Source organism: Halichoerus grypus, chromosome 2 (assembly GCF_964656455.1).
Source record: "Halichoerus grypus chromosome 2, mHalGry1.hap1.1, whole genome shotgun sequence".
Classification (NCBI taxonomy): domain Eukaryota; kingdom Metazoa; phylum Chordata; class Mammalia; order Carnivora; family Phocidae; genus Halichoerus; species Halichoerus grypus.
In genome coordinates, this window is record NC_135713.1 from 201,065,997 (window position 1) to 201,090,319 (window position 24,323).

Genomic DNA, 24,323 nt, shown 5'->3' on the forward strand with positions numbered 1-24,323 from the left:
TCGTTGCGCCTGGCTCTAATTCAGCACTGCATTCCTGCTCCTTTGTGTCCCAGCCTCCCAGCTGCAAGGCCATGGGGGATGTTCGCAGAGTTCCAGCTCCAAGAAATTCTCATCTCCATAGACCTGTCTACCCACCTCCCACCTGGCCTCCAGAGAAACAGCCAACATTCCTTTAGTCCCACAGAGAAAGGGTGTGACTTGGATTACTCAGTGAAGCCTCCAAGCCAGCATCTTATGCCCCCAAAACAATAGAGGTGTATTTTTCTTGGACTTCATTCTTTTTATTTGGTTTCTCCTTTGATTAGCAGAAAGAACGCCTCTCCCTCTCCCTACTTTTTTTTTTTTTTTTTTAATCCACCAGCCTCGTTCTTCTGCTCTTCCGGTAGAATCCCAGCCCCCAACCTCAGTAAGGTAAAGCCTTGGATCATGAACCTGAGTGATGTCAGTGAGCTTGAGAAACGCCATCCGTTTCTCCTGGGCTTTCTCACACGTGGGAATTGTCTCTTGGGAGTCTACATCCCATCTCTGATCTGTTTGTTTTGGATGCTAATCCCAGGACGCTGGGTGAGGTGTTAGTCAGACTGACCTTTCCCGTTTTCTGAGTCAGTGATCTTAGATCACTAAGTCAGGTGCTAAGTGTTGAAAATTAAAATCAATGTGTGGGGCCCCGTAAGCGGGAGCCAGAAAGGTGGGAACAAAGGGGTGAAAGGGAAAGGTGATACCTCAGTTTGGGTTGAAACAAACAAACAAAAAACCTATCGATCTGCTATTAAACCCATCCTCATCAAAAAAAGATTCTGCTCACTGGGTGTGTGAGGCTCACATTACAAAGAATATTACATGGACATGACCCCCTCTTGGCTCGTATTACCTCTGAAAGGTCTATCCCACATGTGAAGTCCCAAGGCAGCTTCTGGCCATCCCCAAACAACCAAACCTTCTGGCAATCAGGGAGTTTTCTATTTTGTTGTCTACTGAGCCACTGAAGTACGTCCATCAGGCTGCAAGGGATATTTATGGAGCACCTTACCTTTCACTAGGCTGGGGCATTTAGGGCACCTACCACTTCTACCCCCAGCTTCTCTATCAAGCAGACAGATCTACTGGAATAACAATGCTGATAAGGCCAGGTGTCTGATTTGGATTGGCCTTTTGAATGTAGCTCTTATCTGGCATGTCAAAACTCCTAGTAAACCGGAGTCAATGCAGCTTAAATATCAACGGGAACTCAGACAAGACAACTTCTTAATTTTAATATGAGAAAACTGCCTTGTTGAGAAGCACGGTGTTTTACGGAAGACCACAGAACGTGTGGTGACATTTTTGGTCTAAGGATTCAGGATTATTATCAGAAAGATATATGGAGGTTGTATTATGTTGGCAAACGTTTAGGTTTAACCAAATGTCCAGCCCGACTGATTATGCTGTGTCGCATTTGGGGGAACACTCGTATCCCCCAAACCAACCACAAAACATGTTACTCCCAGCTGACAAATTCCAGCCCATAGTCTGGGCTTCCTTCTCCTTCAACACATCAAGCATAGCAGGTGCAATTCTTTTTGACAAATATTTGTGGGACATCAATTACATGCACAGCATTTGTTCAAATCAGATAATAAAAAGATACTGAATCTGCTTGTGAGACCAACCATCCTAATAGACTTTCCATATACATGTCTCTAAAATTCAGCAACTCCTTCTTTTCTTTTTCCTACCATCCCGTCCTCAAGAAGAGACAACTTGATTATAAAAGGAAAGAAATTATCTCTACTTCCCTTTCCCTGAGAACACGCATACATACACATGTAGACACTCAGACACACGTGCATACCCATATAAAATCATTATTTGTCCAGTAGGATTTACACATATGTCATGGATGTTGATAGACTAGACCTGTCGAAATCCGAACTCCAAGTATGCGTCCATTTTTTTTAAGGCTCCACCAAAAGAAAAAGGGGAAAAGGAAAACGCAACAAGCCCCTCAAGGAGTCAGATCCCCTTCTATATTGTCAGGTAATTGTTAGCAGAAATCGGCTGTAATAACAAGCCATTTTAAAGGAATGTCAATTCCATTCTATCTTGCTTAAAGAAGACCCAGAGTCTGCCTTTGTTCCTAACCTGGGCAGTTTTGAGGAAATAATACCTTCTTTCAGAAACTGTGGGGAAATTTGAAAGGTAGGCCTCCTGCTCTCCCAGATCGGCGCTGGAAGGAAAGGTGACCACTATCAAGAAGGAGGCTAGCTAGTTCTGGGGGTCAGCCAGGAGCCCCTGGGGGGAGAGGACCAGCCTCGCCCCAGGGGGAGGGGTGATAGGGCAGCAGAAAGCAAGTCCCTTGCTTTTCCCAGAAACTTATGAAGGATCTCCACTCCTCCTCGGTGTGGACTCAGCAGCCAAGGCCTCCGAAGTGTGGCAGAACCACCAGTATCTCAGGCAACCTGTCCTTCGCCCTCCCTGCTGACGGCATGTTTGCAGTCTGGGCCGATTTCGTGCAGCTGCTTCTTTCCAGGAGCCTGAGGTTTAGGGTTTGGGTGAACTTGGTGGTTCGCCTTTTTTTTTTTTCCTCCCCCTACCTTTTTATTCACAGCTTCCAATACACAAAGCACTTTATAGCGTCCATGGAAACCTCTGTGGCCGCAGACTTAAAAGAAGACAATGACTGAGCGTCAGCCCCACACGGGGAAGGAATACGGGAGGGTCCGGTTCTGTGGCAGAGGTGTGTGGCTTTCTCTTTTGCTGATCAGGTCCCAAACGCAGTGGGGTTTTGTTTGTCTGTGTTTTGTTTGGGAGGTTTTTGTTGTTTGTTTTTGTTTTTGTTGGTTTTTCTTTCTCTTTTCTTTTTTTTTTTTTTTTTTTCCCACAAAAGGCCGAACTGACAAGGGCTTTAGAGTTAAGACATGATGGATTTAAAAATGCAGTTGCCCTTGAGTTGGTCCGTGGGGGTAGGTGTACAGCACGGAGCCAGGCCTCTCTTAGACATTGGTGAAATGTTTGTGGAATGAATGTGCGCTGCTTCTTTAAAGAGCTCTGTGTCATTGTTAGAATACAGTGGAAGCTTCTTAAAGGCAGGAGTCCTGACATTTGAATTGGTCATCATTCTTGTCCCCAGTAGGTTTCCCTGGCTCCCCTGAGAGGGATCTGAGCTGAGGGGACAGCAATTAAATGGGATCTTTGTCCTCCTGAAATCTGCTGTCCGCATTCTGTATATTCATTCTCTGGAAATAGTCCTTACCAGTCGCCTTTACCCCGCTTTTCCATCTTTTCCAACCCATTATACAGGACTAATTGCCAAAAATGAAGACTGAGGCCGGGTGAGTTCTAAGCTGGCTCTTGCATGGAAAAAACAGCTAAAACAGTGGATAGACCCCTGCGCCGTGGTCGGGGTCCGAGTGTCTCCGCCCCCCCTTCCGTGTACTAGCTTCCTATCTCCTTAAACCGACATCTCGGCCTTCTCTGGGCCGTGTCAGCTTCTCTGACAGCTCATAAGAGCAAACAGCGAGTGTCAAAGGCAGGTGCAGACAACCACTGAGATCATCAGGTCACCACATCCTCCATGGCTTGCGCTAAATGCAAGACCCCAAATGTGGATTAGCATTGCCCCATGAAACACAGAGTCCCAAGAAAATAAGGCAGGGCCCAAAAGATACAAGACTGTGGGTAAATAGTTTCCCCCACCATAGAAGAGAGATGATGAGGGCATAGCCCGACTGGTCTCCTAGTAAATGAATTATTACACAGTAAGTAAGCATTCAAGAGTTGGTAGCTACTGTTTTCTTATTCCACAGTTGTTGTGAGTGGGTTTTTACCCCTTAACACTTAGCGTTTTGTAAGTTTAGACAAGAGAATTAACCATTCTAGACCTGGGCTTTCTCATCTGTTAAATGGGAAAAGGAGTAAGAACTCCTATGAAAGGTTTTCTGGGGGGGAGCCAGGTGCTATATCCAGGGAAAGCCCTTCGCACACCACGGAGCACGTAGTAAGGGCTCCGCAAACATCTCCTCTTGCTAATAAATGTCCCAACGGAGCAGAAAAGAAAAATTTAGACCAGGGTGATAATGGAGGGCCTGCACTTCCAAATGAGGATTTGCCTGGATTTAAAGGGGATAGTGACAACCCATTTCTGCCCCGCAGAACAAAATGATTTGGGAAATCTGGACAGGCCAGGATCAAGGGGTACAAAGGCTGCCACATGCCTCCGAGAAAAAAGAAATCCAACACGCACCAGAGTAAAATGAAGCAAAGCGATTGCCCGGAGACCAAATCAGCCAACGCGCCACTCCTGCAAACCCAGAGCAGTTCTCAAGAAAGACAAATTAAGAGGCGGGAAGACACGTTAGATGTGCATGGTTCAAGTCACACTTTGTTCTCTGCTCCCCCGAGAGAGAGGCAGCCAAACTCTGATTAGGAAAGAAAGGAGGAGATAAGATCAAAAAGTGCAGTTCACAAAAGAGCGAAGCCCCAACCTCCCCGCGTGACCCAAAAAGCAGCGCCAGTGCGGGGAGGACAGGGCCGCGGGGGAGCGGGCTCCCCGGCGGAGGCGGCGGTCTGCGTGCCTGCGAGCAGGGCTCCGCGCTCACAGCGGCGTGTGAAATTCTGCGCGCAGGGCCCTGCGGGGGCTGCAGCCACGCACCGCCCCCCCCACCCCGTCCCCCACACCGGGATCCTGGGGAATCTGCCTCTCCCATCAACTGCACGACCTTGAGCCAGCCACACGCTATTCTCGGACTGCAGTTTCTTCACATGAAAAGCAAAGAGTAATTTCTCCTCCTCACCACCTCCGAGAGATGTCCAGGGAATAGAGTTGACGAGTGGATGTAAGGGCACTTCAAACGCAAAAACAGGAAGCAGCAACCAGGAATATTCATTAGCAGTGGGATTATTTTTTCAGCAATAGGTGAGAAGGAGGAGAGCAGATGAATACGTGTGCTTTAGAGGGACCTGCACGCAGGAGACACAGAGAGGATAGGGGGTGTGCTTCCCAGGATCCTGGTTCTGCAGCGGCCGGACGCGTGTTGGGTGGGAACCGTGGAGAGCTGTCATAAGTGAGATAGAGCCCACAGTGTGGACCGAAGCCAACACAGTGCCTGGGCGGCGGGGGGAGAATACAGGCTCCGGACAGACTGAGGCCAAGGTGAAGGCTTCTCCTCTCCAAGCCGGCACCCCACATTTCCTCCGTGGGGTGGCTGCCCACTGGCTAGAAGAGAATGCTCATTCTTGACCCTCACTGCATGGTCCCACCCACCTGAGCAAAAAAGTTTCACCCAGGAGCAGCAAAAAGCTAAGGCACTTTTGACATTTAATACCTAAATAAATACCTGTTGAAATTAACTCCGCCCACCCCACCCCACCCCACCCTCCAGCCAGTGGATAGTTCCTGAAGCTAGTGTTTCTCTCCTCCTTCTGCTTCTCATTTTCTTGCACCTCCTCCTTCTCCTCCTCCTCCTTCTTCTAAGTAAATCACAGTTTGGATTTAGGGGCAGGGAAGGAGAGGGGTGACATTGTTTTTCAAATGCCTCTGGTTGGAAAGGATGTAGGGCCTTAGGTCCAAACTGAATCACAAGTCCCATATACACACACTTCCATCCTTGTTTTGCCTTTAAATCCGCCCCCCCCCCCCCCCCCCCCCCCCCCGCCCAACCAGGAGGAGTTGGGGAGGGATTTGTGTTTCTGGGGCTCTTGGGACTGCAGTCCCTGGGGCCATCTGGGAGTGATTAGCCTACAGATTTCAGGTAGCTCTAGCCACACGTGCAGCCCACATGACGCCCCCTAATTCCATACCCACAGCTCTCCTTCTCCAAACAAACAGCAGTGCCCTTTGCAGAGTAAAGAAAATGCCTTCCTTAGAGGAGCTGCAGGGGAAAGCAGGTCAAACTTGTCTCCTCTGCCCTGCCCCCCACCCCCACTCCCTCACCGCCACCCCACCCACCATTCATTCAGCAGTCAGCCACTCCGGGGCTCATCCATGAAAGGACTGTGCTTTGTGCTTAGAAAAGCAAGCAAGAAAACCAGGAAGAAAAAAATATTTATTATCATTGTATATTTGGGTAGCAAAGTCTAGAGGTTTTAGAGGTTCTGATATGTTAATAATGACTTCAGTTTGTGGTTTGATTGTTTTCTCAAAACCTGTAAATCCAGGCCAGAAATGTGTAAAGATTGCAATCTGAAAGCTTTATGTCCATCACTCCAAATATTCTCCAAAGGCATGTCTCTAACACCCTTTCCAGAGGACAGGCAATTTAGAAGGTTCTGGGCAAGGACAGACTTCCTTGTGAGTGGCACAGATAGCCATCTACAGGCCACATTTTGAGGGAAGCCATAAAGACATCTCATCTAACTGGCCAAGGTATCCCACTATGTGCCTGGTAGCTGAAATGTACCATTAGGTATTCATTGCTTTGGCTAAATTCAATGCTTTGGCAGAGTCTATGTGGCACACAGAATAGAATAACACTCTGTCATTGTCCTCAAGAAGATCACAGTTTAGGGGGTGAGCATATACACATTTAATACCTAAATAAATACCTGACAAATGACAGCATGAAAGGGCATGAACAAAATCTTATAAGAACACAAATATGTTTTCTTGGGGAGAGATCAAGTCTTCACAGAGAGTTTAGCATTTGAACTGTATCTCCATTCCCTATCACAGTCTGGTTGCCTCTCGGACTGAGAAGACACTGAGCCCTAATAGTCATTTACTCCATAGTCTGAATGAGCCTCACATCTTTTCTAAGAGAAGAGTAGGTGAGGATGGCTTTTATTGGGAGAGACACCCTTCCCTGAAAAGAGAGATGAGGACTGCGAGCAAGGGTTGTAGGGAAGGCTCCCCAGTACAGTAGAAAGGAAACTCTTGAAGACGGGGAAGAAGCCAGTGTATCCATCTAGGAAGACAGGGCTAGTTCTAGACAGGGCTAGACGCATGGGTTTTGGAGAAACAACCAAAGGACATAGGGGAGACTTGAGGAGTTAGGGATGCTCTTAGGCATGAGCAATAATAATAATAATAATAATAGTAATAGTAATAGTAATATTTCTTTCCTTCTAAGGGAGCATTGCTTGGAATTTTTCAGAATCCAGAGAGAGCCAAATCCTTTCTCTGAACTCATTCTTAAGTCTCAAAGGCAACCTCACTCCCACTTCCTGGTTGGTTTGACTGAAAAATCAAAGTGTCCTTGGCAGAAGTGAAGTTGGGCTGGGGACAGAAGAAGGGGGTAAGGGAGTGTTCCTTCCGTCGTCTGTCTGACCTGTGCAGTGTTCTGGGCTAATGAAACTAGCCCAGAAGTTGGCTGAAACAGGTCTTGAGCCCCACTGAGCTGAGGCAGGTGAGCTTGGAGGCCAATTACCAACCCCCCCCCCCCCCCCCGCCGTGTTATCACACTGAAAGCCTGCTTTCCTCAGACCTAAGTTCTTGGAGGAGAGTCAGAATCCAGAGAACCTCCTAAGTGCCAGGAAAATAAAAAGCAATTAGTGACTTTTGCTTTAGGCAGACTCTGGAGGGGGAAAAAGAAATCCTGGAGCCCCACAGAACCCCACCTCCCTGGGCCTCTTCCGGAACCACAATGTTCAGCCCACTCAGCGTTTGGCCAATGCCGCTCTCTCCTCCCTCAGAAGATTTCTTTGCTCCTGGAAAATCATCTGGAAACTGTCATCACCACTGTGCTGGTTGGCAGATGTCCCCCAAAGAGAGAGTGAAGCGTACCACACACTACAAGGCATTTCTGGGCTTGGACCAAGAAAGGGGAGGGGTGGTGGGGTGGGAGGTGATGGCTCAGGCCAAGAGCGGCACAGCATCACCAACCACCAGCGATGGAAGAAGAGAGGTGACTTCTGGGGCCCAAGAAAGGGATGGAAAAGCATCTGCCATTGAGCCAGGTGTTCAGGGACCCCTCCTCCCTCCTTTCCCTTCCCCTCAGCACTCTGACGGAGGACCAAGGATGGGAGGCAGCCCTCTGTGATCCATGCACTCTTTCAGAGCGAAGAAAGAGAAATCCATGGTAGAGGCAGAGAAAGAGGTTCTCAGAACACAAAATGCCCCAGAGGGGGGCGCAAAATTGGGTATGGGCAGACAGAGGCTGAATCCACCCACAACTGTGTTCCGTCATCTAGAGCCCAGTGCTCAGGCCCATGCACCCTGCTGTTCCAGGTCCTGCACAGCCTTCTGAGGTCACCCATGCCTCAAAATCTGCAAACACCTGTTGCCCGAGATACCTCATGCCTTTATTATAGTTGAGGTTCAAAGGAAAACTGGAATCTGGGCTTCCTTGGGAGACTTTGTCCAGGAGGGACCCTGGGGAGAAGTGGACCCTGGAGGCAGAGGGGGTGTCGGTTAATGCCTGGGGACAGTGTCTGAGCCAAGACCAACCAGGGTGCCTTCCTTTCCTACAGAGATATCAACCCTCACCAGATACCACCGTTTCTCCTAGTTGCGAAGGAGACATGTCACCCTGCGAGATGTCTCCATTGCTCCAAGAAAGTATTTAAGGGAAAGATGCCTACATTTAGGGCCCTCTGAGACTTGACCTTCTCTTTTAAAGAATAATAGAATGTTCTTATAGCAGGAACTGCTTATTTGTCTCTGCTTTGCACATGGATATTAAGGCACACAAGGGTAAAAAGACAGTCCACTGCCAACCTGAGTTGACAATTTTGTGAGCTTTAGGAGCACCCCAAAGGGAAGCTGTTTCCACAGACAGTCCATACCTCGTCCAGACCCTGCTCTGTTGGGCCTTCCCTTGCATTTCAGCCAATGTGGAAACTGGGGGAGAAGGAGGTTCCAGTGCTAGGACTTGGTGTGAAAGCAAACAACCTGCCCTTTCATAAGATGTAAATACATTGTGTTCTTAAGATAGTAACAGGGACGCTGTGAGATTTTCTGGAGATTCAAGGGAGGAGAAAGGAACAAACAAAAAACTCTCGGTCTCTTCTTCGCCTGGCCAAATGTCATTCTCATTAAAAAAAAAAAAAAAAAAGTGGGGAGGAGATGTAACAGAGGGGGAAAAAGCCATTTAAGACTCTACTTACACCTTTCACATAAGTGAAAGGGTCTTGGGAGAAAGATGTTAAAGAGAAAGGGGGAAATGCAGGTAAAGGGGGTGGGGACCTGCTTTCTCCAAATTCCCTGATCTGCCTATTCAAAGCTGAGATGGTACCAGAGAGCCCTGGCTTCCCCTTCAAACAAACCCAGAATGGAATCCTGTAATAACACTGTCTCTCCCGCGGGCTTGCACACAGCAACGCGCACCAAGAAATTAATTTGAAAGAAACAATGACATGGTAGGCAGCCCGGCGGGTCTCCGCGTTCCCTGCGGGCCCCCACTTTCTGAAGAAGCCCCGGGCCATTCTCCGTGGCTCCGGATCAGCCAACCTCCGGGTAGTTTTGTGACGTCACAGATCCGAGAACCCTCCGCGACAGAGCCCCCCCGCGTTAAGACGTCACTCTCCAGGAAACTCCAAAGTTGGGGGCTGACTTCAGGGCCTCGGCACTCCTGGTTCCGCCGCCGCTGCCCGAAGTCCGGCAACCCCGCTGCGCGCTCACGCTTCTCCAAAGCCGAGCTCAGCTCGCAGCTTCAGGACACTCGTTTTTGCCCCGCGAATCTATAGGTTCCAGTAACCCCGGGAAGATGCGCTCTTCCCCTGGGGAGCCCGAGGGCCCGGGTGAGAGAGAAAAGGCTTACAAGAAAGTCACAAGATAATTCGTATTTAATTCTGACAGTTACCTTTGGAATTGTATGCTAATAGCATTTCTCCCTTTTCCGCGGTTTGATGGAAACATTTTCTCTGATTAATAAAGACCCGACATAATAACCCACCCAACAGGACATCTTAGTGGGAGTAGCTGGTTATAGTCCCTTCAGCCTGAGATGAGGTGCCCGCTACAGAGCCCAGTCTATCCGGGGAGAATCACACAAAACTGTCCTGAGACTCTCCGTTCTTTTCTGCCAATGTCCTCCCTGGGACCGAACACCCCTAAATCGAAAGGGGACTCGAGGGGAGGAGGAGGCACAGGTGTGAGCCCTGGAACTGAGGAGGAAGCTCTTGGTGCTGAAGGGAGCCCCTTGGCCCGGTAGACACGGCTGCCAATGGGAGTACTGCTGTCTTGAACACTTAACTTTATTTATATTTTTAGATCAACAAGGCAAAGAGCACCTTCAAATGAAAATGCCTGAAATATTTTTAAAAAGAGGAAAATTGGAGAGGGAAAAAGAAAACTTGGCCTAAGGAAATTTCCAGGGAGTTCTAGGGATGCTTTGAGGGGATCCAAATGATGCGCGGCTCTCCTGTACCCTGCCTAAAAGACAGCTATTTTCAGAAAAGGAAGGGGGAAACACACACACACACACACACACACACACTTACACTCCCTTTGGAAGCACAGTCCCTTTGGAACTGGGACATCCTACTCCCATCCCTCCCCGCCTCCCCTCTGCTAGTCTGTCCAGGTTGAGCCAGCTCTTCCCATTTCTTGCTGGGCTCTGGCCCTCACCCTCCCAGCGCTCCGCTGGGCCACAGCCGACCGCGGCCCCACAACCCGGCCAGGTCACCCTGGAGCACTTTGCAGGTTCACGCCTCCCTCACCCAGCACCTCCCGTCCACCGCATTCCTCTTTCTGTTAGAAAACAGAAAAGGGAAGAAAACGGAAAGCCCTTTTTGGCCTACAATTTCAGGGGGCGCTGGGACTCTATGGTCCTAGTGACACATGTCGGATAATCTCCCAAAGTAGGGCGCCCGTTTGGGGAGAAATCCACGTAGGACTCTACAGTCACGTGCGTTTAGGGACCTGTTGCTGGGAACTCTGGAGGCCTGCGACGGGTCCCATACCCACAGGGGCAGAATGTCCAAAGGTCGCATTTATTCGGCCGTCCACAGATATTTATTGCGCACCTACGAAGCTACCTGGCATTTTCCTTTTCCCTTGCGCTGTTGCTGTCCAGTCCCATGGCCGTCCTGAGACACGGCTTACCCGCCGCCTCTCTCCCTAGAGAACCGGTGTCCGGTCTGAAGAGCGACCTGCAAACGCGCTCGCAGCCGCGTGAAAAGTACTAACCACCGAGGAGAGAGCGGGGACCCGAGGGTCCCGCCAGGGATTGGGGTTTTTTACCTCAAGGGAACCGAGCTCCCAGAGAATTGAGAGAGAGAAGGGATATCCACTTCCCTGAGCACCTCTATAGAGAACATCGCCCGGGGCTGAGATCTTCGGGAGACTCTGCTGCTCAACCCAACCGAATTCTTCGGCGACATGCACCCCTGCTGAAAACGGATTTAGACACGCTCCCCACTTTTGCTAGGAGATTTTGGAGAGGGAGGTTACGGTCCCTAATTCCCCAGGTAAAGGGAACCCCATTCGCCCACGCCGGCCACTGCCATCCGGAGACGGAAAACCCCCCTGTGCGGTGTGTTCACACCGCCCCACAGAGCCCACGAAACTCGCTGTAATCCAACATCTCTGGGCTCCGGACTTGGCGCCCGCGTAGACGCGGAAGGAGCTCGGCGGCCCAGGCTAGGGAAATTGAACCCGGCGCCGGCCCTAGTCGCTGAAAGAGACGGGGCGGGGGGTGATCCCGGACCTTGGCTTCCCGAGGTCCGCCTTGGGATCTGCTTGCACCTCCAAGTCTCTGCCCCCGCGGCAGACCTCGCGGCGCTTGCTTAGAGCGGGGCCCGGAATGCACGTCGCAGACTGGTGAAGGGCCCTCCGCTGCCTGCCGCTTTTCTTGACCTGCACCCTTTCCCCACCAGAAAGAGGAGCCCACCGCGTTTGGCTCTCGGCAGCATGCCCTGGCTAAGACGGAGCCAACAGACTCAGTTTCCCGATTATTGAGAATGATCCTGAACATTGAGAATAGGTTCATTTCCCTCTGGCGCTCTCTGACACGGGTCCTCTGGTAGCGGACCGCGAGCGTCTTCCTGGGGCAGGGAGGAGAGGTCAGGGGAGACCCGAGAAACTCACACCGAGCCGAACCCCTGAGTGGGGGTGGGGGAGTTGGCAACGGAGCCCCTGCAGAAATACAGAACTAATCAATAGTGTCCACGACTCAGACTTGTCCTGGTCCTGGCACACGAGCAGAGGGCAATGTCTGGAATTTGGGGACAGGGGTCCTTCTCCTGAACCCGGTCTCCCCGTTCCATGCAGACTAGAAACGTCAGGCACCTTGAACGCTCTTCTCTTGCCATGTCCCGTATAGACACACACCTCCCAGTTCCTCTAACTGGGCTGCCTAGAGGTGAATCCAAACGGGAGGAAATACCGAGTAGGAATTTCTGCAGAGATAAATCTCAGCAGCAAAGCAGTCCTGATTGAGTGGAGCACACCACCACCAGCCCCCACCACCATCAAAGTTTTCCGGCCGTAACTGTGAGTTAAACAGTTTCTGAGCTTTTGGCGCCCCCTCTGGATGAAGCTGAAAATTGCACCATTTAAAAAGTCCACTGTTTATCAGTTTTCAAGAAGATACAATACAAAGTGTTTGCATCAAACGAACAGAAAATGTACAAAACACTGTAAATTTATGATTTAAAATTCTATATATTACGTATCTCCTATAACTTAATTGTATGAAATATGTATTTATGTGTATGTATTTATCTTGACAAATATTTAGAGAAATATTCCAAAATATCTTAAAGTCACAGTCTTCAGTGCCTTTAAGCCAGTAAACACGAGAATTGCAATAAAATGCAACTAAATACAGACGCCTTGGTTAAAATTTCTGCCCGAAGTTCTGGTCTCTGAGTGTCCTCCTGGGTCAGGTGCCTACGAATCACCCAGTTATACTCACAAATGTCCCCTCCCCACGACACAGAAATCAGTTGATACTACGCGGGACTCTTCTCCCAAGAAAGGACGAAGTTGTTCTTATACTTTTCCAGCGTATTCACGGAGCCATGAATACGTGGCTATTGTATGGAGGTTTCTAAAACTTGTAAACAAGCTATAGCGTACTACAGACATCCACTGTGAGTGAGTTACATTCGTTTAAAAAGTAAATAGTATTTAACTGTAGTTGCAACTTACTACCTTCTGAAGAGTTCCGTTTCCTATAAGAAAGGTCGACTTCTTCGGAAGAAAATGAGACAAAACGAGATTTTAAAAAAGAAAAAATCTTCCAGGAAAACATTCTTTTAAATCTTGCAATAGTGTCCGCAATGTGCAAATTAGAAATGAACAAGTCTTTGCTATGATGCGGGCCGATTCACCATAACAATAATTTAATTCGAGGCGGACATCTGGGAGAGCCAGAAAGGGGGAAGTTTAAAATTAGGAGATTTCCACACTTGTGCGTTTATTTGTGATTCTGAAGACATGTAACCCGCAGGAGCCCAGGATTTTTTTTCTTCTCTTCCAGAACTGATACCTAACCAGGCACTAAAGGCAGTTGGTGCAAACACAAAGGTTGTGCTCAAATCACACTTGAGATACACCAGAGACACCCCCAATCCCTCCCCCAGGACTTCTAGCTGTCTGCGAGTCGGAGAAGGACCCGATTACAGTCAGGAGACGGGAGCGTCACCCCTCCAGGTGTTTTGTAAAGGAGGACGAAAACAGGCGAGCTGCACGACTCCACCAAAGTGGAGTGTTTTGTCTGCGGTGGTGCCCGTGTGTTTGGCGTTTTACAAACCAAGGGACTGGCCTCAGCCTCTCGGCCCGGGACGGCCACATTCGCAAAGTTCGATCTCTCAAAGCCAGAGCAGTTTGCAAGCTCTTTCCAGTGGGCAACCCTGCTGACGTTTGGATTCGGCTAGGAGGTGAAAAGCAGAACGTCAAAGCAGTTGCCTGTCACTGAGCAGTGTCGCGGGGTGGGGGCTTGGGGGGGCTGGAGAAGGACTTGTCAGAGTTCAAGGTCGCTGTGGCGCGGGGACGGCTCCCGCGAGCGCGGGGCTACTGCGTCCCCGCCGCCGCCGCCGCCGCCAGCCTTCGCCCGGACTTAGCTTTGGTTTTCATTGATTCCCCTTGCAAGAGCGCAGCAGAATCCCAACCAGCCGCACCGGCCCCGGCGAACCAGAGCGTGTTAATCTATTTATATGGATTATTACAGAGGGAACAGCGGGCGTTGAGTCACCAAAACATTTGCTTCAAAAGACCATTTCTAAGCACTTTCGGAGGAGGCAGGCTCCAGTAGCATAAACTGGGCTACGCGTTAAAGAACGACTGCTTTTCGAATTCTACAAACTCCAGCTAAGTCTCCGGGACCGCGCAGAAAGCAGTGAAAAGAAATGCTTGGGGGTGGGGGCAGATCCTAGTCTAGACACGCGCGCGCGCACACACACACACACACACACACAGGCACGCAAAATTCGTGCGGAGACGGCACCAAACTTCTGACATTACGAGAGTATGGCAAACTTACACACTTGGACGTCCCGGGTCCCCCGCCTTCCCCGCTGCACCCCCCCCCACCGCCAGACCAGAGGCAGCGCTCCCCTCCCCGCTCCTCCCCTCCCCTCTCGTCACCCAAGCCCAGCACCACAATCCTCCTCCCCGCAAAATCCAGTCCAATCAGCTGCCTGCCAACCCCTGAAATGCCGTGCTGTGATTGGCTGGCCGTCTCTAAGGTGAGGAGCAGTAGTTATTAAAGAGCCCCAGGGCTGCGAGTTGAGGAGCTGAGAGCGGAGCTTGAAACTCACTGGAAACTTGCGCCGCGACTTGCCAGTTTCACTCCAGGAACTTTTCTTTGCAGGAGGAGAAGAGAAGGGGTGCAAGCGCCCCGCTTTTGCTCTCTTTCTTCCCCTCCTCCTTCTCCTCTCCAGTTCGCCTTACCCCACGTGGAGCGGGCAGCTGCGGGCTGGCCACCGCGCGCCTTCCCAAGTGCTCGCCGCCGCAGCCGGCTGACGTGCCAGGCTCCCCGGGAGCCGCTCGCTCCGCGTTCGGGCAGCCGAGGGGAGGGGAGCCCGCGCCTCGAGTGTCCGAGCCGCCGCGGCTTCTCGCCTTTCCCTGCCACCCGCCCCCTGCCCCGGGCCCGCGTATGAATCTCCTGGACCCCTTCATGAAGATGACCGACGAGCAGGAGAAGGGCCTGTCCGGCGCCCCCAGCCCCACCATGTCCGAGGACTCGGCGGGCTCGCCCTGCCCTTCGGGCTCCGGCTCGGACACCGAGAACACGCGGCCCCAGGAGAACACGTTCCCCAAGGGCGAGCCGGACCTGAAGAAGGAGAGCGAGGAGGACAAGTTCCCCGTGTGCATCCGCGAGGCGGTCAGCCAGGTGCTCAAGGGCTACGACTGGACGCTGGTACCCATGCCGGTGCGCGTCAACGGCTCGAGCAAGAACAAGCCGCACGTCAAGCGGCCCATGAACGCCTTCATGGTGTGGGCGCAGGCGGCGCGCAGGAAGCTCGCCGACCAGTACCCGCACCTGCACAACGCCGAGCTCAGCAAGACGCTGGGCAAGCTCTGGAGGTAGGGCCGGCGCGGCAGGGTGGGCTCCGCGGTGGCGGGGGGCGCTGGCCAGGACACTCGCTCGCGCCCCGCCTCCCAGCAGGAGGGAGTTGCCGGTCCCGGAGCCGGCGGACGGCGGCGGCGGGGAGGGGGGGTGCTGAGTGGTGGGGGGGGCCGAAGTGTAACTTGGCTCAGTTTGACAAAGTTCTTGGATTGCTCTCTAGGGGGAAAGGAAGGGAGGCGGGGAGGGGGGGAGGGGAAGGGGGCCGAGAGAGCCAGAGGGTGGGAGAAGACTTGTGGGAGACACGGTGGGAGGGGGCTGCCAGCCCTATCTCCCGTCTCTGTGAAGTTCAGTTCGATCCTGAGTGGGGGGTTGGGTGGGAAGTGAAGTTTGTCCCTCTCTCGCTCCAACTGCGCTCTCTCGTGTAGCCCCACGGACCAAGGAGATGGGGTGGAGGGGGGGAGACTTCAAGGCCAGAGGAGACTACCGGCAGGAATGGGGGGGGGCTGCTGGAAATAGGTAGGGGGGGGCAGGAGGAGCTCCTTGCCGATTAAGTGGGTTTTTGGAAAGCTTTTAAAGAGTGTTGGGGGCGGGGGGCGTTATAACTACAGTAGCAGAGGCACTTAGAACAGAAGCAGCCGAGAGCTATTTTCATCTCCAGGGTTTTCCAAAATAGAAGGAGCGAGGGCGGGGCGGGGAGTGACCGCTCAGGTCGGACTAAAAGAACCGAGATTTAGTTTTCCTTTTTCTTCTTTTTTTCTTTTTTTCTTTCTTTTTCTCTTTCTTTTTTAATTTAAGAAAAGTTATGAGCTGCAGCAGTGGCTGGAAAGCAGGGAGGAGGGAGGAAGGGGTTGTGTGCGAAGAAGCCGAGTGGTCGGGGTCACCTCCCCCTCCCGCCGACCTGACAGCTCAGCCGGTTTCACAGAACCCCCTCTGTTTCTCTCTGCGCCCCCTCCCCCGCCCCCAGACTGCTGAACGAGAGCGAGAAGCGGCCCTTCGTGGAGGAGGCGGAGCGGCTGCGCGTGCAGCACAAGAAGGACCACCCGGATTACAAGTACCAGCCGCGGCGGAGGAAGTCGGTGAAGAACGGCCAGGCGGAGGCCGAGGAGGCCACGGAGCAGACGCACATCTCCCCCAACGCCATCTTCAAGGCGCTGCAGGCCGACTCGCCGCACTCCTCCTCCGGCATGAGCGAGGTGCACTCCCCCGGGGAGCACTCGGGTGAGTCCCCCCCACAGCCCCAGGCTAAGCCTCCCGCGGGCCCCGCGGGCACACCCCAGGTCTCCACCGAGTAGGCTTAGGGACTTTGCGCTCCTCGGGGAGGGAAAAACTACCCCTAGCGCCTAATCCTCCTCCCCTCCCAGCCGGGGACCCCGCGAAGCACCCCCCCCCACACACACACACACACAACTCAATCTCTACATCCTAGCAGATTAATTTTTATTGCGAGGTGAAATGCCTTTACAGCTTTACAGGACTTCTTCCTCCTCTCGCTCCGCCACCCCAGAAGCACACACGGGGTTCTTCCACAAGTAGCAGTTCTGTCCTCCCGACCCTCCGGGCCTCAGACCTAGCCCCCCTCCTCCCCGTAAAAGGAGATCGCCGAATGTGTACTGGCAGGTTAATCATTTGGCGACTTATCTCGGGTGCACCGCGCCTCCCGCGCGGTTGCGGGTCTTTCTGACACTTGAGCTTGGAGGGAGAGTCCCAGGAGGGTTCCTAAGATTAGGGCCTTTGCACAGCCCTAATTGACTTTTCTGTGCTGCTTCTCTTTTATTGCCCGCAGGGCAATCCCAGGGCCCACCGACGCCACCCACCACCCCCAAAACCGACGTGCAGCCCGGCAAGGCTGACCTGAAGCGCGAGGGGCGCCCCCTGCCAGAGGGGGGCCGACAGCCCCCCATCGACTTCCGCGACGTGGACATCGGCGAGCTGAGCAGCGACGTCATCTCCAACATCGAGACCTTCGACGTCAACGAATTCGACCAGTACCTGCCGCCCAATGGCCACCCGGGGGTGCCGGCCACGCACGGCCAGGTCACCTACACGGGCAGCTACGGCATCAGCAGCACGGCGGCGACCCCGGCGGGCGCAGGCCACGTGTGGATGTCCAAGCAGCAGGCGCCGCCGCCGCCGCCGCCCCCGCAGCAGCCCCCGCAGGCCCCTCCGGCCCCGCAGGCGCCCCCGCAGCCGCAGCCCGCGCCCCCGCAGCCGCAGCCCGCGCCCCCGCAGCCGCAGCCGGCGCACACGCTGACCACGCTGAGCAGCGAGCCGGGCCAGTCGCAGCGAACGCACATCAAGACGGAGCAGCTGAGCCCCAGCCACTACAGCGAGCCTCAGCAGCACTCGCCGCAGCAGATCGCCTACAGCCCCTTCAACCTCCCGCACTACAGCCCCTCCTACCCGCCCATCACCCGCTCGCAGTACGACTACCCAGACCACCAGAACTCCGGCTCCTACTACAGCCACGCGGCGGGCCAGGGCTCCAGCCTCTACTCCACCTTCACCTACATGAACCCCGCGCAGCGGCCCATGTACACCCCCATCGCCGACACCTCCGGGGTCCCTTCCATCCCGCAGACCCATAGCCCCCAGCACTGGGAACAGCCGGTCTACACACAGCTCACCAGACCTTGAGGAGGCCTTGCACCAAGGGGGATGCTGACCGCGTGATGATCCTAAAAAGCACCGAAGAAAGAAAGAACCAACCAGAATTTCCTTGGGACATTTTTTTTTTTCCTTACTCCTTAAAGACATTTAAGCTAAAGGCAACTCGTACCCAGATTCCAAGACCGAACCATTAGCTATCCAAACGCATTACCACCTTGTTGCAAATCAGTGGCCAAGGCCACTCGTGGCCAGGCGGACCGGCGGAATCGAGGAGAAACCGAACTTGAAAACTTTCTTCAAAGCAAGCAATGGAGGATAAATGGAGAATCATCGTGTGACCAATTTGCTCAATCTCTCTGCCTGTTTGAACTTTGTAATTATTTTTTAGCAGTAATTAAAGAAAAAAGTCCTCTGTGAGGAATATTCTCTATTTTAAATATTTTTAGTATGTACTGTGTATGATTCATTACCGTTTTGAGGGGATTTATACATATTTTTAGATAAAGAAATTAAATGCTCTTATTTTTCCAACAGCTAAACTACTTAGTTGAACAGTGTGCCCTAGCTTTTCCTGCAACCAGAGTATTTTTGTACAGATGAGCTTTCTCTTACAAAAAAAAACAAAAAACAAAAAACAAACAAAAAAAAAAGTGTGTGTGTGTTGTTGCATTAACATTAAAAAAAAAACACGGATTTGTGTTACGTGATCAGTTTTGGGGGTTAGCTTTGCTTAATTCCTCAGGCTTTCTGATTCAAGAAGGAGCTGCCTTAGAAAGAAAAATAAAGGCCTTATTTTGCAAATATGGGAGTAAACCATAGTCTAGAGAAGCATTTGGTAAGCTTTATCATATATATATTTTTTAAACGAGAAAATACCTTGAGCCTTAAAACCATGCTGCTGGAAAATACTTGTGCTCTCTGTTAGTGCATTTCCTTCCTTCCGCATTTGCTTGTTTGTTGCAATCTTAAGAAAGAAGTGAAAACCAAGCAAAGGAGATGAAATCTGTTCTGGGAATGTTTCAGCAGCCAGTGAGTGCCCCCTCCCTGGTTGCCTGCTCAAGCCCTGTGTGGGACACATGCTGGAGCCTTCTCCATTACGCTGTCACCTGCGCCTCTCCAAACACCAGCAGTGAACCTTCAAGACATTCCACGAGCTAAAATTATTTATTTTGTAAGGAGAGGTTTTCGTTAAAAAAAAAAAAATCTTTTTCTTTAAAAAAATTTTTTTTAAATTTTACCTTCTTTAAAATAGGTTGTTGGAGCCTTCCTCAAAGGGTATGGTCATCTGTTAAATTATGTTCTTAACTGTAACCAGTTTTTTTTTTATTTATCTCTTTAATCTTTTTTATTATTATTAAAAGCAAGTTTCTTTGGATTTCTTGTCCTAGATTTGTATAATATACATGCCTTTTTGTCTGTCCTTTTTTTTTTTTTTCTTTGTTGTTTTGTTGAAAACAAACTGGAAACTTGTTTCTCTTTTTGTATAAATGAGAGGTTGCAAATGTAGTGTATCACTGAGTCATTTTCAGTGTTTTTCTGCCACAGATTTTTGGGCTGCCTAAATTGTGCGTGTGTGTGTGTGTGTGTGTGTGTGTGGACACAAAACAAGGCTGGCATGTGTCATGGATAGTCCCCTGCATGTTCTCTTGGAGACAAGGAGGAAAAGTGGAGGGGATCAGCCCACCGAGAGACCTGAATTCTTAATTCCTTCTGTGGCTGGAGAGTTTGAGGATTGCTTTTTAAAAAAGACAGCAAACTTTTTTTTTTTTATTTAAAAAAAGATATATTAACAGTTTTAGAAGTCAGTAGAATAAAATCTTAAAGCACTCTTATAATATGGCATCTTTCAATTTCTGTATAAAAGCAGATCTTTAAAAAAATATTTCTGTAACTTAAGAAACCTGGCATTTAAATCATGTTTTGTCCTTAGGTAAGGTTTGGTTTGTGTTTGTGTTTTGTTTTGCTTGTTTCCCCCCAAACCTTTTGTTCTCTCTGTGAAACTCATCTTTCCTTTTTTCTTTCTTTCTTTTTTTTTTTGTATATTATTGTTTACAATAAATATACATTGCATTAAAAAGAAAATGGCCCCCTGGACTGACTTATTTGCCCTCTTCTCCCCTTCGAAGGATGATGTGAAGAATTGAGACACTGAAGAGATTGTTACATACTGATCACTGTGAGGTTCTCATTTTTTATGTTACACTTTTAGCTATCCCAAAATTGGCAGTGATGAAAAGACTATGTCCCCAAAAATCTATGCGGAAAAATCTTAGAAAGTGTCACCCTGTTAGGTCACCTAGACAATTACATGTCAGTAGTTGTTCCTCAGGCAAAATGTTTGTTGTGCTATTAACAGCCTCATGCTTCAGGGCAAAAGCTGTTTCCCTGTGGAACTCACAGGGGAATATTAGACCTGAAATCGGTAGCTTGTCAGCAGTAGACAGAATGCCAGAGGGGGTGACTTGTCTCCCTCAATTCAGTCAAGCAAACTTTCTATTATCATGAACACATACCAACCAAGGGTGCCATTTAAAAGGCAGAAGAAGCCAAAGGAAAAGTTTTCAAAGAGGACCGGAGGGAAGTCTGTTCTATTAACCCATTATATGTGATTCAGAGCCTTCCTGGTCTATCTGCAGGAACAATGGAATGAGATTACCTTATTCTGCTGTTCCCTCCCGTTTAACTCATTCTGAGAAGATGCAAAGCTGTGGTAGAAGTAATAAGACCTAATCCTGTTTTTCTTGGCCTGGGTGGGATGGGAGTTTCCAGGATCAGAGAAACGTCCAGGTCATTTTTCATTAAACAGATGAAATCACTCCTTCCCTCCCACCCCCGCACAGAGACAACCCCCACCCCACCCCCCACCACCTCCACAGACACCCTGGCTGATCAGGGAAGTGTCTGTAAAGGAGGCAAGTCCCTGTCACCTCAGGCTGGTTTGACTTCTGGGCCCCTGGTATCCAGACTCTCTGGTATTACGCCACATTGTCTGTTTTTGCTTTTTTGGATTCCTGGCTTGGGTCCCACACCAGGATCATGGCAACCAGGAAAATGGTAGTTATCAAATCGAGACAACATTAGTGCTCGGCCTCCTTTGCAAATTCCTTCAACAGCGATTGAGGGCCTGTGATCTGCGGGACGCTATGCACGTCTCCCCCTGCCCCCACCCCCACCCCCAGACGTCACATTCTGTTGCTGGATTGTGCCACACTGCCCGTTGGCTTAAGCTCAGAGTCTAGCCTCCATTCTTACAAAATCTCTATTGTGTTTCCCCTTGCCAACACTCACGAAGTCCTTTTTAAAGTGTCTGTGGTGTTCACCAATTCTTGTCCACCCTTATTCACCCAAATCCCCTTATCTGTTAAACTCAACACATACCACCCAGTCCTGACCACCCCTTCCCCTACCAAATCCATAATGTATGCAAGATTGTTTTCTCTTCTCCTAGAAATATGCTCTTTTCCTCAGTGTGTGACCTTCCACAGATCTTCTTAGAGCCAGAAGGTTCCATTTGGGTATAATTGGATAGGACAAGTTGTTTACTTTCCTATGCCTCGATTTCCCCTTTTGTTAAGAACATTTGTAATCTCTCCTCTTGTAACAGGGTTGCTATTAGAGTGGTTTTTAGCAAGAAGTCTGGCAACTGACTGCGTCCGAATCTTCTGGTCCGCACAGGACTCCTACTAGCCCGGCATAAAAGGTAAACAGTAAATGGGGTGTTGACAGGCTGGTTCTGATGCACAGGAAAATACAAGAGACAACGAAGCACAGACAGAATTCCTCTGAATCTCCCCCACCCCCGTGCACCAGATCGAGGCAAAGCCCGGCACCACCAGATTATAAAATATTTTAGAGGAATTTTTATTCTAAATCTAGAAACGCAGAGCTTATCACCCTGACAACAAGACATTTATTGAAAACCTAGGAAAGAGTCCTCCAGAACAGAAAAAGCTTATAATTAGACCCAGGGTTATTTTGTTTATTTGCATTCAAAATAAAACCTTTTTTTAAAAAAAAACTATCTCCACAAAAAGGGCTTTTTTTTTTTTTTTTTTTAAACAAAAGGGAATAAACATAAGGGAATAAAAACCTCACTTAGAATCAGTCCTTTGGGCGATTATGAAAATGGCACTTATGGATTAGCTTGAGCTGTGTGTTTGACTTTCCCACCTGAACTCCGTCCTACTCCTTCTTTTCCCTGATTTCCACCCTGAACATTTCTGAGGCACTGCTGGGACACTTGGTAAATTAACTTAATTGATGAACTGTCATTATAGCACAGAGAGATTTACCGTGGACGCTAAAGAAGTGTAAGCCTCAGGCCTGGTCACTTGCACAGAGTCCTTGTAAGGCCCTGTACTTAATCTCATATATTTTTTAAATATTTTATTTATTTATTTGACAGAGAGAGACACAGCGAGAGAGGGAACACAAGCAGGGGCAGTGGGAGAGGGAGAAGCAGGCTTCCCGCCGAGCAGGGAGCCGGATGCGGGGCTCAGTCCCAGGACCCTGGGATCATGACCTGAGTCAAAGGCAGACGCTTAACGACTGAGCCACCCAGGCGCCCCTTAATCTCATATTTTAAAAATGTTTATCCTGGGCGCCTGGGTGGCTCAGCTGGTTAAGCGACTACCTTTGGCTCAGGTCATGATCCCGGAGTCCCAGGATCATCCCGCATCAGACTCCCTGCTCAGCGGGCAGTCTGCTTCTCCCTCTGACCCTCCTCCCTCTTGTGCTCTCTCTCTTACTCTCTTTCTCTCAAGTAAATAAATAAAATCTTTAAAAATAAATAAATAAATAAAAATAAAAAATCCGTTTTTTTTTCAAGAGTGCCCTCCCTCAAAACACACACACACACACACACACACACACACACACACAGAACTATGTAAGCTCCAGGCCCCACAAAACCTGGGTCTGCCCAAGACCAGAGCTACTGGACGGCAAGCCGCGGCCAGACATCAGAGGATACAAGGTAGATACTTTTATTTCTGTTCTCACCAGTGCCTGGCACATGGTCTGCTTACGGAACGACGACCCTTCATCGTACCCGTGGACTTGGTGGTAGTGTCACAGAACACATCGCTGAAAATCTGCCATTTCTAGTGTGCGACCTTACACAGTTTTCTTAGCCCTCTGAGACGCAAATGATTTTCATTTCCCAAATATTCTTTCATGGGCATCATGGAGGTTAAATGAAGTAAAGAGCATAAAACTGTTCGTTACCTGTCCTTCCTCGTTCCTTCACACTTCTGACTCACTTCTATTTTTTTCCTGTCTGACACCACCTCTTTCTTGCATTTTCTTAGCCTGTCCCATTGACTGTTGCAGCTCACAAAGGTTTGTTGGGCCCTAATGGGGCCAAATTCCTTTGCTGTCATTCACAGACCGGACCTCTTTTCCTCTGTATATCTGAAGAAGAATTATTTTATTTTTTTTTAAGATTTTATTTATTTATTTGTCAGAGAGAGAGAGCATAAGCAGGGGGAGTGGCAGGCAGAGGGAGAAGCAGGCTCCCCACTGAGCAAGGAGCCCGATGTGGGACTCGATCCCAGGACCCTGAGATCATGACCTGAGCCAAAGGCACCCGCTTAACTCACTGAGCCACCCAGGCATCCCTGAAGAAGAATGGTTTTAGACCAAATACAACATGGGGCCGGCAATATCAGGTTTGGATTTGAAACAACCAGGCAAAATTCAAGGCAATATGTACATTCCTGTGAAGCTGCTGCTAGACACATCCCTTGAAATTTCGGGATTTTATATCAAACTTAATCCAATTGCCATGATATCATGCCACCATATTCCACTTGAGGAAGATTTCTATTCCTCATTGTCCCCACAAACATTTGCAAAACATCTCCTGTGGGGCAGGATTCAGCAGTGAACAAGGACTGATGTGGTCCCTGCCCTCATGGGACTTACATTTTACAGTAGCAAAGGAAGGCATGCCGAAACCAAACATACTCTGGTATTTTCGTGTTCAAATGCTATGAAAAAAAAAATGCAGCTGATTAGGGCCGGTTGGGAGTCTCATCATCCAGGCGAAAGATGATGGTGGTCTAGTCTCGGATGCAGAGGGACTGGGTAGTTGATGGATTTGGGAATGATTTTGGTGAAAACTTCCGGATTTCTTTCTCTCCTAATCTCCATCCATTTTTCAGTGATGTGAATTTACTCTGACCCAATTTACATAAAAGTGACCCACTCTGTTTTTACGTTAGTCATTCCTTCCCGGCCCCCTGCAATAACACTCTTAGTCTTTCTACCTCTTGATGAACCACACATTCATGTATCACACAATTAATTCTCTTTTTGCCAGAGACCTCAGGAGAACGACCCAGT

The 24,323-nt window shown here is 49.9% G+C and overlaps 1 protein-coding gene and 1 long non-coding RNA gene across 3 annotated transcripts in view; one reads left to right on the top strand and one right to left on the bottom strand.

The window, feature by feature from the left end:
- The window catches only part of LOC144378729 (uncharacterized), a 28,258-nt gene extending 13,880 nt beyond the window's left edge, over positions 1-14,378 (bottom strand). For both annotated transcript variants that reach the window (XR_004914611.2, XR_004914612.2), the window contains exon 1: positions 14,343-14,378. This is a non-coding gene — a long non-coding RNA (uncharacterized LOC144378729). The remainder of the gene's footprint in view (positions 1-14,342) is intronic.
- Positions 14,379-14,579: 201 nt separating this feature from the next.
- SOX9 (SRY-box transcription factor 9) lies at positions 14,580-20,060 on the top strand. Its single transcript, XM_036083769.2, has 3 exons — positions 14,580-15,388; positions 16,336-16,589; positions 17,155-20,060. Exons 1-3 carry the CDS (start codon positions 14,958-14,960, stop codon positions 18,003-18,005), a joined length of 1,536 nt encoding a protein of 511 aa, XP_035939662.1. The 5' UTR covers positions 14,580-14,957; the 3' UTR covers positions 18,006-20,060.
- The last annotated feature ends 4,263 nt before the right edge of the window (positions 20,061-24,323 follow it).

Bases quoted from the DNA above. Each gene is read 5' to 3' on its own strand.
- SOX9 (XM_036083769.2), top strand. From the start codon at position 14,958: ATGAATCTCCTGGACCCCTTCATGAAGATGACCGACGAGCAGGAGAAG. The intron at 15,389-16,335 runs GTAGGGCCGGCG...CCCCGCCCCCAG, and splicing joins ACGCTGGGCAAGCTCTGGAG to ACTGCTGAACGAGAGCGAGA. The intron at 16,590-17,154 runs GTGAGTCCCCCC...TATTGCCCGCAG, and splicing joins CTCCCCCGGGGAGCACTCGG to GGCAATCCCAGGGCCCACCG.